General features: G+C 39.6%; 2 protein-coding genes across 4 annotated transcripts in view; both read right to left on the reverse strand.

The window, feature by feature from the left end:
- The window catches only part of zmp:0000001082 (integrin alpha-D), a 24,681-nt gene extending 19,190 nt beyond the window's left edge, over positions 1 to 5,491 (reverse strand). For all 3 annotated transcript variants that reach the window (XR_009241453.1, XM_058640320.1, XM_058640319.1), the window contains exons 1-7: positions 5,372 to 5,491; positions 3,724 to 3,841; positions 3,061 to 3,152; positions 2,421 to 2,488; positions 2,217 to 2,331; positions 837 to 967; positions 587 to 729 (exon numbers count right to left, since the gene is read on the reverse strand). Coding sequence is in view for 2 of the 3 variants with exons in the window: in XM_058640320.1 (XP_058496303.1) it covers positions 587 to 729; positions 837 to 967; positions 2,217 to 2,331; positions 2,421 to 2,488; positions 3,061 to 3,152; positions 3,724 to 3,841; positions 5,372 to 5,420 (716 nt within the window). In the remaining variant the exon portion in view is untranslated. The remainder of the gene's footprint in view (positions 1 to 586; positions 730 to 836; positions 968 to 2,216; positions 2,332 to 2,420; positions 2,489 to 3,060; positions 3,153 to 3,723; positions 3,842 to 5,371) is intronic.
- Positions 5,492 to 8,750: 3,259 nt separating this feature from the next.
- Positions 8,751 to 12,009, reverse strand: LOC131467034 (nicotinate-nucleotide pyrophosphorylase [carboxylating]-like). Its single transcript, XM_058640714.1, has 5 exons — positions 11,941 to 12,009; positions 10,766 to 11,019; positions 9,980 to 10,290; positions 9,165 to 9,296; positions 8,751 to 9,086 (listed from the first exon to the last, which is right to left on the reverse strand). The coding sequence occupies exons 2-5, from the start codon at positions 11,016 to 11,018 to the stop codon at positions 8,904 to 8,906; spliced, it is 879 nt and encodes a 292-aa protein (XP_058496697.1). The 5' UTR covers position 11,019; positions 11,941 to 12,009; the 3' UTR covers positions 8,751 to 8,903.
- Positions 12,010 to 13,360: the final 1,351 nt, after the last annotated feature.

Here is a 13,360-nt window from a genome sequence, read left to right on the forward strand (position 1 = left end):
ATGTGACATTTCATGGTCTTGAAAATAATGTAATTACATTTCGAAAAACTGACATTCAAAGGGTCAGTGCTAATATGCTAAAAAAAATAGCAGGTTTGATATTGCTTAAAAAATCAATTAATTGAAAGTGAAAAAGAAAACAAAGACATATAATTTGTAATGGCAGTTTTTAGGGAGTGTACATTTTTTGTACTTAAGGTGAAGAGTGTTATTTTTTAAGGGTTGATTAATTTCACTGGAGTCAACATGTTCACATTAACTATTTGTATTCAAAACTGAGATTTCAAATAGCAAATTTATCTTTTAGTCATTTAATCTATGAAAACTCGTTTATGATACCTTTCCTCATAAAATGCTCATAATCAGTTTTTGTTGGAATGGACATATAACAGAACAACAACAAAGAAATAAATAAACAAAACAAGGAACAAAGCAATTGTTAAACTTTAAATTTGTCTGATTTATTTCAACCTATTTTCTAATTACTACCTTTTATCTTTATCATTAAAAGCTATACATGTATTAAAACTAAATGTACCCTTATCAACAGAAATTACATTTCTATGATCAGTGGAACTGAACTCACAGCACAAATTTGAGGGCTTTGTATGTGCAGGTGAGGTACTTCATGTGCGGCTCTTTATCAAGTTTACCAACAGCTCTGCCAGCTTGATCGTCATTGAAGTCAAAAACGCTCCTGGGTTCTGAGGAGAACTGAACTGCTGCAAACTGATAAAAAGGGGTTAATATAATACAGTATTTATTTAATCACCATGTGCATTTATTTTGACAAAAAACTGCTATAAACCCTTTTAATGTTGCAGTGAAGTAGTGACCTTGATTGATGTGTTCTTCAGACTCTTCATTATATCCTTAATGAAGACTTTGTTGTTGGTGAACTCCTCCGTTGTCATACTGTTTGATCCATCAAACAGAAAAACAAGGTCCACTGTCTTTTTTGTACATTCTGAAAAAGATATGTTCATTCATTCATTAGCCATGTTGCTACCGAGTGGAACGGTTCAGTTTGGTACAGTCTTTGTGTTTCCAACGTCACAGCCCCAACCATTCCAGTTTTAGCACCCTTCCCTACCAGAGTAAAATGGTACGGTGCAGGTGGAGCTAGACTGGCTCCACCTATGACAGTCAGCTGATTGAGCAACAGAAACAGAACTCCCTTGTGACCGGTGTTTCTTTAACACCTGCAGTCTATCCTCAAACAAAGCTTGATGTCTGGTTGAGACAAACGGCCACAAACCGAGCAGGGAAAAAGAGCTACTGAATGTCCTCCATTGTTGTCTGTTGCGACGCATTTGTTGTCCTCGTTTGTTGTGGTCACACCGCTACGACGTTCCATATCTCAATGACGCGGCCATCGGGCACAGCCCGTCTACCAAGTACTGTTCTCAGCCCAAACACGAGCCTGACCCAGGGCTTTACTGTTCCCAATCTGACTGTACTGTGCCACACTGTGTCATGATGGAAACATGGCAATTGATACCACTTTATCCTTGACATGAGGGTCATGGAAGCTGGAGCCAATCCCAGCTGACACAGGGTGACAGGCAGGATCACACCCTGGACAGGTCACCAGTCCATCGCAGGGTCAACATATCGACAAATAACCATCTATTCTCACATTCACACATCACCTGTGGTCTGTTTGTATACGGTCACAAACCCACAGCTTTGTGTACAAAAACATTCTGGAAGAGCAAGACGACTAAAAACCTGGCGCTAAGTGTTTCCTGTCGACACAGTTGTCACTCGCTATGTTTACATGGACAATATCTCACGTAAGACTGGCAATGTGAAAACTCTGATACAATACAGCCCATTCACAAACACATTTCATCCCAAGCAAGAGGGCTGGTATAAGACCTTGGTACAGGACCGTGTGTCTTCTTGGCACAAATGATTGAGGATTTCTTCAAAGTGTCTTTCCAGCATTCCATTCAGAAATAGAACACTTGCATATTATCTGCGGGACCAACGGAGTGACGGAATAACGACAGAGTCGCTGCACAACGCAAACGCCTTGACTACAGTGGATGCGTATCACATCTGACGCCGTGAGAGAGACGCATTCAGTGGAATTCCTGCAGAAGACACTTTCCTGAGCGAACGGGACATTCAGATAGAAGATCTGATTTGGAGTGCAGTCTAATCCCAGTGTAGAGGGTTATTGAGCAGCATTAGAGCAGCGTTTGTCTTACCTTGGAACGCAGGTGTGAAGTTGGAGATTTGCTTAAGTTGATCAGTTATCTTGTAACACACACCGCTCAGGTAGGAGTTTTCATTACATTCATGGACCACATTTGGACTGCAAACCTAAACCAGAACATAACAAAAACGTACAGTATGTGATATAAAACATTATTTTTTATTGTTACTTATTGAGGAATTTGTGATTTTCTTACAGTGAACTGAGAGTTTGCAGAGTCAGCGGCAATCGACAAACCAAGGTGCTTCACTGGATTTGTTTTGTCTGAAACGGGAGCAAAAACACATACTTGTGAGGACTCTGCTGTGACAGACTAAACAAACCCTAACCACTTAATGTCTACCATGAGAAAAGTACACACAGTGTTCTGTATTTAATTTCCCTTTTTTTAGAGATGTGAAACTTTGTTACATATTTATTTGTAATCAGACTCATTACTGTAACTAAAACAATGCTCTGTGTACTTAGTTGTATAGCCCTGATTGTATTTCTGTTATTCTTATTCTTACCATTAATTGTGCATTTATTATTAATGACTTAATTCATTTATTTCATTTTCAGTGAAATGAAAAAAAATGTTTATTAAAACATGGAAATCAAACACAGAATAAACCAATGTGTCATGTGTTCTCAAGAAGAGTTTGAGAACGATATATACGATGAGAGTGAAGTCAAGTGCGTTATTTCAGTTTTTTTAGGCACAACATTCTGTTTTTGTTGAACTGGAATCAGAGTTGTAAATGCTCATAATGCACCAGTGTGTTGTTACTGACTTTCAGCAACAGAATAGTGTAACATTGACTGTCTGTAAGGTTGTGTCTCTTTGTTTTCATTACCTTCAGAATTGAAGCAGAAGGAGCTTTGGTTTCTGTCCAGTTTGCAGACTCCTCCGGATCCGTTTAGCTGCAGAGGTGCAGTGACGATGATCCTGCAGACAAGGTCCATGACCATGATCATCTCAACCTGTGTTTCTCAAACTGTCTCTATAGTCACCTACTTTTTAAAGATAGCAAACGCTTGTGGCCTAAATAACAATGTAAGTGACTTATCTAATATAATTCTTAATTGGTAAATGTTTGGACAATTACAGTAATTCCATCTTTATTTGATGCATGTTATTTCAAACATCACAGGTCCCTAGACCCATCTGTGGGTCCCGATCCAGTCTTTGAGAACCACTGCAGCTTCTAACTTAAAGGTTCAGTGTGTAAAATGTACATAAGAATTTGAAAGTAAATAATCATATTTGTATAAGTATTTTATATTTGGAGCTCTATGGAGGTTTTACAGTAGCCCACAATGGACAACATTGTTTTCATTTTGACTCTAACTCAAAAATAGACGTACAACCTATAACGTATCATTTTACACACTACGTCCTCTCTGTTCAGAAGATGTGGTGTGATCGTACAGAAGTTTCTGCTCAAAGCAAATGTCATCGTCACTGTGAGGAACAACAAGTTCCCTAAAGGAAAAAGTATTTAAAAATGGAAACTTACCCTTTGTCTGTGTCGGAAATGAACTGAAGCACTTTGTATCCAAAGAAATCCTTTTGTTCACCAGGGTAGATGTCGGGTTTTGACAGGTCAATGTTGAACGCCAAAGAAAGAGGCATAGCTGCAATTATATATATATTTATTATGATTCTTTTAAAAAAGGGGGGAAAGTACGACAACAATCTTTAATCTAAATATGTGACAATTTGTTTTAAATGGCTATAAGAGACTTCAATTATTAAATAATTTAAGTTAATTCACCAAATTCTATGACTAATTTACTTTAGTTTTTTTCAGGGCAGTTTCTATCAAATAAATCATGTAAAAATAACTTAAATAATAACTTTTTTAAATAAAAACTTGGTTTCTAATGTGCACAAAAAACACTTTATATTTTTACATCTATAGTTATATTTATTTCCCACAAGAAAGATTAATTTCACTTTATGAATCATTTCAAAAACCCAGCTAGTCATACTTTTTATTTATAATGATATATTTGTATATACATGAAATAATTGAGACCCTCTGATTTTACACATGATGGGGTGCCTATGATTATTGCTCCACAATAACACTCTTGTTTAAAAATATGTTGTTTGTTAACAAAAGTAATATACATGCAAGTAGAATATGTAAAATATATGAACAATATTTGAAATGAGTGAACAATTAAAAATATCACCCTTTCAAGTTTTATAATGTTGTTCAAAACTTATGGAATATACATATATTATAATATAGAACATACTTGCACTTACTCAAACATATATACAGTACATACTGCATAAACGACCACTGACACAAATGCAGTAAAATGTATTTTCTCATCAAGATTTACCAGAAAAATAAAGATTAGATATTTGATAAGAAAATACATTTTACTGCATTTGCTTGTGTGTGTGTGTGTGTGTGTGTGTGTGTGTGTGTTTCCTGAATGATAATTCAAAGTGTGCAGTGCATGAGTTTGTGGTCAAACACTTATTCTACCTCACTAAAAGATAGATTGTAAAAAAGAAAGATTTAAACATTCATATATGTATATGTACATGTATTTGTATATATGATACATATGCATATATATGTATACATATATAATATTTATATACATCTACATTTGTGTTTGTGCGTTTCAAACATAAACAAAATAGAAGAAGGGTTAGCTAAAATATAAAAAGAAAAACATTTTTGTTATGTTACAACAACCTGAGAACTCGACGTATAAACTTGATTTAAAATGCTGATTTTCATAAATGTATTGAAATGTATTTTCACACTAAGAGCGAGTTTGTACGTGAGCAGGACATGGTATTAAAAAAGACCCAATAAATCTATGTTTAGTTTGTTTTTAATATGAATATTAAAGTGTTCAAACCTCATAAATTATCTCCACTGTAAATTATCTCTAATGTTGCTAGTAAAATGTTGGTTTACATAAATGAAGTAAAATGATTGATTTTTGTTTTACAGACCTAAACTGCAAACTCACAGGAAGCTAAAATATCTGTAATTATACTTTTTTTTATAATTACAAAAACCCCAATAAAAGTCAATTCATTTAAAGTTTGAAATACCTGTAAAGTCTCCGCAATAAAATAATGTATCCTGTGAGGAAAGAATGTGGTTGTAATAATTGTAGTTAAAGTCTTACCCAGAGCCAAGAGGCTGGTGAACAGGAAAAGGCGACACTTCTCTGGCATGTTTCACACGCTGCGACTGCTGCTGCTGCTGCGGCTGCTGCTGCTGCTGCTGCTGCTGTTTTGGCTCATATGCACAGTATATGCAATGCTTCCTGTGTGCTTCATAAATGAGGGTGTTTCCGGAACAGGTGGGGCATTGTGACACTTCTGTTTTCCTTCCAGAAAAACTCTTTTTAGTCTGGTTACAGACACACACACACACACACACACACAGCCTTTTCTTTCTCATTTATTGAAAAGTAAAGGAGGAACAATGTCACTGATTCTTCATGGGCGAGCAGCGTCACCCAAAACAGAGCTGCAAAAAGAAAACTTTTTCTTTTCATTTCCTTTTATATTCATTTATGTTTGTTTGTTGATTACAGAGAAAAGTTCATTCAGAGTTTTCTTCTGTTCACACTTTATATAAAGTATGCAATGTTGGTCCAGGCTACGTCGTGATTCAAGAGACAATCGTGAGACTGCTGAAAATATGGGAGTCACTCGCAGGTTGAACGTTTTCTCGAGAGTTTTCGATAATTCAGAAAAACATTTACTCCGAAAAAATTAGTTTTTTCAAATGAATGCAATGCGCTTCTGTACTGATGTTCACAACATCTATTTATTTACATATTGACTTAGGTTTTGCCTGATTGTCCTCAACATTTGCAACAATCATTTAAACTTTAATCAAAGAGTCCACTTTATTTAGTGTCCAATCCAACTTTATTTATAAAGCACTTTAAAAATGGCAGCGGAAACAACCCAAATAAATACAAAGTAAAAATGTTTTTGTTTCATTTTTGCTGTCAATTGGACACTCTAAATTGACCATAAGTGTGAGTCGTGGATGGTTGTTTGTCTCTGTATGTGGCCCTGTAATGAACCCCGCCTTTTGCCCTCTGTCATCTGAGCCATGTGAGTATGTTTCTTTGTTACATTGTTCTTTAACTGTATCTACTTTTTTAATTTTAATTTTTTAATTTTAAATCAGACCTGCTATTATTTGTGTTGTTTGGAAACTTAATTTTCTTCAACTAGTAACAGGAGTTGAAAACTAGCAATATCTATAATCTCGATGCTCAGGCTGGATTTGTACTGTGGTGATTAAACTGGTTTATTCCTTTAATTCAAATTTATTACATGTGATGGCGCCACGGACGGCTGCCTCGGTGCTTCGCTCCGCAGTACTTTGTTTGTTTTTGTTTATTTGTCGCGTTCTAAGTTGTCCCTCCATCATCCAATACACTCGAGAGGAACTGTTACAGTCTGAACATTTAACTGGTCACACTTTTTCGCCGTTTCCCAGCGATTCTGGTGTATTCACGAAACTTTTAGTTGCAGGAGCAGCAGCTCTCTGTAGGATGTTCAGGAGACGCAGACGGGGCAAGCGAGCCGGCGCGCTCGTTAAGCTCAGACAGCGGGGTTTTTTTCGGACAGCGCTCCCGTCTATACATCTGGTGAATGTCCACTCCCTGAACAATAAGATGAAGGAACTGCTGCTTCTCAACAGTAGAAGTAAGAAGATGTGTGTCAGCTCTTCAGGAAACAGAAGTCCAGGAAAGCTCCAGGCCCAGACGGCGTGTCACCCTCCTGTCTGAAGGTCTGTGCCGACCAGCTGGCCCCCATCTTTACCCAGATCTTCAACAGATCACTGGAGCTGTGCGAAGTCCCCTCCTGCTTCAAACACTCTACAATAATCCCGGTCCCCAAGAAACCAGCAATCTCAGGTCTAAATGACTACAGGCCCGTGGCCCTGACGTCTGTGGTCATGAAGGCCTTTGAGAGACTGGTGTTGTGCCACCTGAAGGACATCACAGGCCCCCTGCTGGACCCCCTGCAGTTTGCATATCGGGCAAACAGGTCAGTGGATGATGCAATCAATATGGGTCTGCATTACATCCTGCATCACCTCGACTCCCCAGGGACATATGCTAGGATCCTGTTTGTGGACTTCAGCTCGGCGTTCAACACCATCATCCCGGACATCCTGCACTCCAAACTCACCCAGCTCTCCGTCTCAGCCCCCACCTGTCAGTGGATTACAAACTTCCTCACAGATAGGAGCCAGCAGGTGAGACTGGGGAGAATCACTTCCAGCACCCGGACAATCAGCACTGGCGCCCCCCAGGGATGTGTGCTCTCCCCACTGCTCTTCTCCCTCCACACTAACGACTGCACCTCTAGTGACCCATCTGTCAAACTCCTGAAGTTTGCAGACGACACAACAGTCATCGGCCTCATCCGAGACGGTGACGAGTCTGCATACAGACGGGAGGTGGAACAACTGGTCCTCTGGTGTGGTCAGAACAATCTGGAGCTGAACACGCTCAAAACTGTGGAGATGACAGTGGACTTCAGGAGTAACTCCCCTGCTCTGCCCCCCCTCACCATCCTCAATAACACTGTGTCTGCTGTGGAAACCTTCAAGTTTCTAGGATCCACCATCTCCCATGACCTAAAGTGGGCACCAAACATGGACTCCATAGTCAAAAAGGCCCAGCAGAGGCTGTACTTCCTGCGACAGCTCAGGAAGTACAACCTGCCCCAGGAGCTGCTGATCCAGTTCTACACAGCAATAGTCCAGTCTGTTCTCTGCACCTCCATCATCGTTTGGTTTGGATCAGCCACCAAACAGGACAGAAACAGACTGAATCGCACCATCAGGACTGCAGAGAGAATCATTGGTGTTAAACTGCCCACCATCCAGGACTTGAACACATCCAGAGTCAAGAAACGGGCAGGTAGTATCTCTGCAGATCCATCACATCCCGGAAATAACCGGTTTGATCTTCTTCCCTCTGGCAGTAGTTACAGAACACTGTACACCAAAACTGCTAGACACAAGAACAGTTTTTTCCCCCAGGCCATCACACTTCTGAACACTTGACCAGTTTATTTATTTATTCACTATTTTGCACCTTATCGTTTATATACTTAAATATATATATTTAAAAATAGACCGGACCTCTGGACACCTTATTTATTCACTTTTGTTGAAAGTATGTTAAGTTATGTTGATGTTTACGTTTCATGTACAGCGTGTGTTTGAAAAAACCGGAGTCAAATTCCTTGTATGTGTTCACATACTTGGCCAATAAAGCTGATTCTGATTCTGATTCAAAGAAAATAAATTAGGCCACTTTTGTTATTTGCTATTCCAAGGTGGTGGGCCCCCCACATCTAATTCAGTGTAGGGCCCCGTAAAGGCTTGGGCCAGCACTGGACCTACCCTTGACCCTGACTTTCTTAAATCTGGATTGGATAATTAATAATTACATAATTAATGTTACTGGTAAAAACCCTGTGTTTGTTCTACTATTCAATACCAACAAATATCTGCAATGAAAAAATATTACACCAATTGTATTCAGGACAAGTGTGATCATTACAATCATGTTGTATGAGACTTTCTGTTCTGCTTTGATTCTTATCAAATGACTGGTGACATCACAGAGGATGTGAAAACATGAAGTACAGCAAAATAAATGAACACACGTTTGGTCACTTTTGAACCTTGAGAGAAAAGTCGACCACTGGGCAGCCTTGTGTTACACAGCCCAGGGAAATGATGTCGACATGTGGGGACAAATACAAAGACAGGTTCTCTGGGTCGATGCCTCCACTGGATTCTATCAGCACAGTTGGGAACTCGGTCTTCAGGGAGCGAGCTGCTGCGTGGAGCTCCTGCAGGGGAGACAGAGGTGTGTGTTTGTGAGTGACATAAGCCGTGAAAATGAGACATGATGTGGACACTTGTTTCACCTGAGGTTTAAAGTTGTCCAGCATAACAATATCTGCTCCAGCTGCAGCAGCTTCTCTGCCCTGCTCTGCAGAGCAACACTCCACCTCGATCTTACTGCTGAAGCCACACATGGAGCGTGCAACTTTCACTGCCTGCACAACAAACACAGTCATTCATCCATTCATTGGTTGATTAGAGCACCACAAAGAGAAAGAAAAATCATGTATATTTAATTGTATCACTTCTATTTGTATAATTGTGTGTGATTGATTATATACATCATTATATTATATATATATATTTTCATGTGTACTTCATATACATTTGTTATTATATCATCATTTTTACCGTATCATTTGTGTCGTATCGTTGCTTGTGTTTTTATTGTATTGTAATATTTCTAATGTAGGCTAAGAGACACCATGAGACACCATGTCACATGGCGTGTCATCGTATAATATAACCCTAATCCTCACCCATATCTGTCATTTCATATTGTACTGGATTGTATTGAATAACACAGTTACAGTTATTGTGTAAATATTTCATATTGTCAAAAACCAGCCAGGTCGAGTGTTTTTGGATTTTGAAGTAAACACAAACAAAGAAGAATGATAGTGTGACTGATACTGGAGTTCCCTGACAGGTGGGGGAGGAGCGCAGTCTCAAGATCAAACCAGATCGGCCGCAGTCCAACCTTAACATGTCACTGGACCTTTAAGTGTTCATGACTTACTGTTTCACAATTAGCTGATCAGTTTATTACAAATCTTAATTATTCATTTCATCAATGAAAATGAACATAACTATCAGCTTTCTTCTCTCAGCCGCTCACCTCACTGATACTTCCTGATGCCCACACATGGTTGTCCTTCAGCATCACCATTCCACTCAGGTCCTGTCTGTGCATGGATACGCCCCCAACCAGCATGGCGTACTTCTCCACCAGACGGAAGCCTGGCGTGGTCTTACGTGTGCCTGCCACTTCTCCATGCCATCCTCCGGCCGCTGCCACTGCCTGGAGCTGAGAGCAGCGAGTAGCGATCCCCGAGGCTCGGGCCAGGCAGTTGAGAGCTGGCCTCTCCCCGAGGAGGAGGCACCTCGCCGGGCCTCTGACCACAGCGGTCACTGTAACAGCATCTGGACCTGTGGAGGTTAAACAGATGTGTGGGAAAACCTGGAGACCATCGGTCTTTTTGCTGTAAGGAAACCGAGCTAGCCACTATCCCGCCCCAAAATAGCGTTCTTTTGGTCAGCTACAGGAACTCTCTAAAGTTCTCATTGTGAAAATAGCAACACTTTTTAGCCGTGTGAAAGCAGCTGCACCTCCCGTAGCCTTCGCTTCACTGGCTTCCTGTCCTCTTCCTGCCGTCTTCTCTGAATCGTTGCACCATCAGAGCACTGAGGTCTGACTTAAAGGTTGAGGAGACAGAGTCTTTTCTGTGGTGGTTCCTAAACTCTGGAAAGGTCTGCCAGACCATATAGGAGCCATATAAGACCCTCAAGACCCTTTAGTCTTTGCTAAAGAACCAGTTTGGCTTTTAATCCTTGTTGAGCATTCACTCATTTTATTTGTTGATTGATTTAACCTAAATTTTGATTTGATTGACCTTAACCATACCGATGTCAGCTCCCTCCTGGTAAGTCCAGTCCACGGTGCAGCCGACCTCGGTGAACACCGCTGTGAAGAAGGGCCTTCCTGCTAGAATGCTGTTCGGTGTCTTACACAGCAGCTTCGCCTCCACCTCCCGGGACCCCACACACACTCCTGCAGGATCAAAGTTGGGTGTGTCCTCTGCCAGCCACCGTCTGGCCAGTTGTGTCAGTGTGTGAGGAGGGATCGCATTTGCTGCTGTGTGTGTGTGGGGAGACATTCTGAAAGGAGAGCAGCGTAAAACAATGTCAAAGAAGTCACAAAATAAAAACTGTGACTGTGTATGAAATACCAGGCTGTGTTTGTGTGTCAATGACTTTTTCATTTACAATATAATACTACAATTTTTGTGTTCATGAGAATTAAAGAAAACTAAAATATGATTTAAACAGTTTTACTGAATGACATAGATGTGAAGGCCAAATAAATGTGTATTTGTATTGCACCAAATCATAACATAAAGCACATGACCTCAAGGCACTGAACATAATTACAATATTATAGAAAGAAAAGAAGTGAAACCCAACTAACATTTAAACAGTTAGTAACTGAGTCTGTTTAGTGGACAGCCCCCCCCCCCCCCCCCCCCCCCCCACGACCTAATGGACAGACGTGATTGATTTTTATTTTTATAATTTCTTCATAGTGTTTTTTGTGAATATTCCTCTAACATTATACTGACTGCATCTCACTTTAAATAACCTCTGGATAATTTGGTGATAACTGTGCATTTTTTTGCTTTGAGCACAATGTTTTACTCCTAAATTTCATTATGTTTAGTTAAATAACGGTGGGTTAGATGGCTTCAAATGTCTTTGTTTACAATCTGTATTGCTTTCCTTTATAGTTGCTAAGAAAAAACAATGTGTGTAAATTAGAATGGCAACCAAAAAGAACAACCTTAGGTAAAAAGAAAAGAAGCACTGAGACTGTCCCAGGAATAAAATCTGGACAAGAACATTTTAAAACATGATAACCATTCATAATACATTTGATTTGCATCTGCAGTGATTCCGGTTGTTTTCTCCTAAACCTGCATGAACATCTAATGTTGCCATGACATTTCTACTGCAAGGCTCTCAACTGGTCAATTTTCTTTGACAGGACCAGAATGAATAAACACAAGTGTGTGAGTGACTTACTTCCATCAGTGGCTCTCCTTTGTGTGTTGCTCTCAGACTGCAGTGTTGTAACACTGTGCACACAGAGTCACAGAGTCACAGAGTCACAGGAAACATGATGTGGAATTTGCCCTGTGTCCATGTTGGAATGTTTACAAGTTAGCTTGAGAGCGTTAGCACTACGATTAGAATTGACTGACAGGCAACAGGAACAGGCCTGGAAATCCACAGAGTTGTTGTTGACAAAACTCTTACGTCATAGATTTGTGATTTCAGGTTTATTAAATGACTTCATGACATGGAATTCTTTTTTTATTTGTGGATCTTTGCACATAAGCCTCCACCGTCCTATTTCCTGACTAAAACTGCCAGTACACCAGTGATGTTTTCAGGCTTTTACAGAGGGCTGCTTGTGTGTTACATTATCAAGGCTGTTTGTCTCAGTGTTTGTACGGTGGAAGGCATCTTGGAAACCCGACGCAGCGTAAATCTCGTAATTCTCTTAGTTTCCAAGCTGGAAAAGTGGACTTCAGGGAGAATTCCTGTGTAAGGACTGCCCCATGACCTTGGAAATTCTGAGTTCTGGCTACAAATGGTACGCTGCATTATTTGTGGTTTTTGTACCGGTCAGTCTCGTCTAAAGTAGCTAAAATGGATACTTGAGTAAAAGTACAAGTATCTTACCAGAACATTTCTTTGGTAGAAGTTGAATTCACCTTTTACAATATGATTTAAGTAAAAGTCTTAAAGTATATGATATGTACTGTACTTAAGTATCAAAAGCAATTTAAGTAAAGTGAAGTAAAAGTAAAGTGGTCGAGCAAGTTGCCTTTCAATTGGAAGGTTGTGGGTTCTGTTCCTGGCTCTGCTAGTCTGTATGTGTCCTTACAGGGCAAGACACTTAACCCCAGCTCCTGACTGCTGTGCTGGCAGCGTGTGAATGTGGGTGAATGGCAAAAACTGGAGTGTAAACAGCTTTGAATGGTCGTCTTCTGGGATTTTATCTGGTAGCAACGAGTAACTAAGATAGCTTGGGGAAATGTGTATTGGAGTAAAGGTTGCTAGAACTATAAATAGTACAGATACGTGAATTTTGTACTTAAGTATAGCAACAAAGTATTTGTACTTTTGTACTACTCGCTGGTATTGGTTCATTTGTTGTCAAAACTTGGTTGTCCAACACCAACATAGGATTGCAAAATGGCTGCCACACTACAAGCACTGCTACTGCTAATAGCACTTGTCGTATTTATTAATAATAATAATAATAATAAGAAGAAGAAGAATAATAATACATTTTATTTGGAGGCACCTCTCTGGGCACTCGAGTACACCGTACAATACATAAATAAATAAAAACACTAAGAGGAAAAAAAAATAAATAAAAAATGTTTGTTTCCCAGTAAATGAGTCGAACACATTTACATTTTTACATGTTAAA

Source organism: Solea solea, chromosome 10 (genome assembly GCF_958295425.1).
Source record: "Solea solea chromosome 10, fSolSol10.1, whole genome shotgun sequence".
NCBI classification, from domain to species: Eukaryota; Metazoa; Chordata; class Actinopteri; order Pleuronectiformes; family Soleidae; genus Solea; species Solea solea.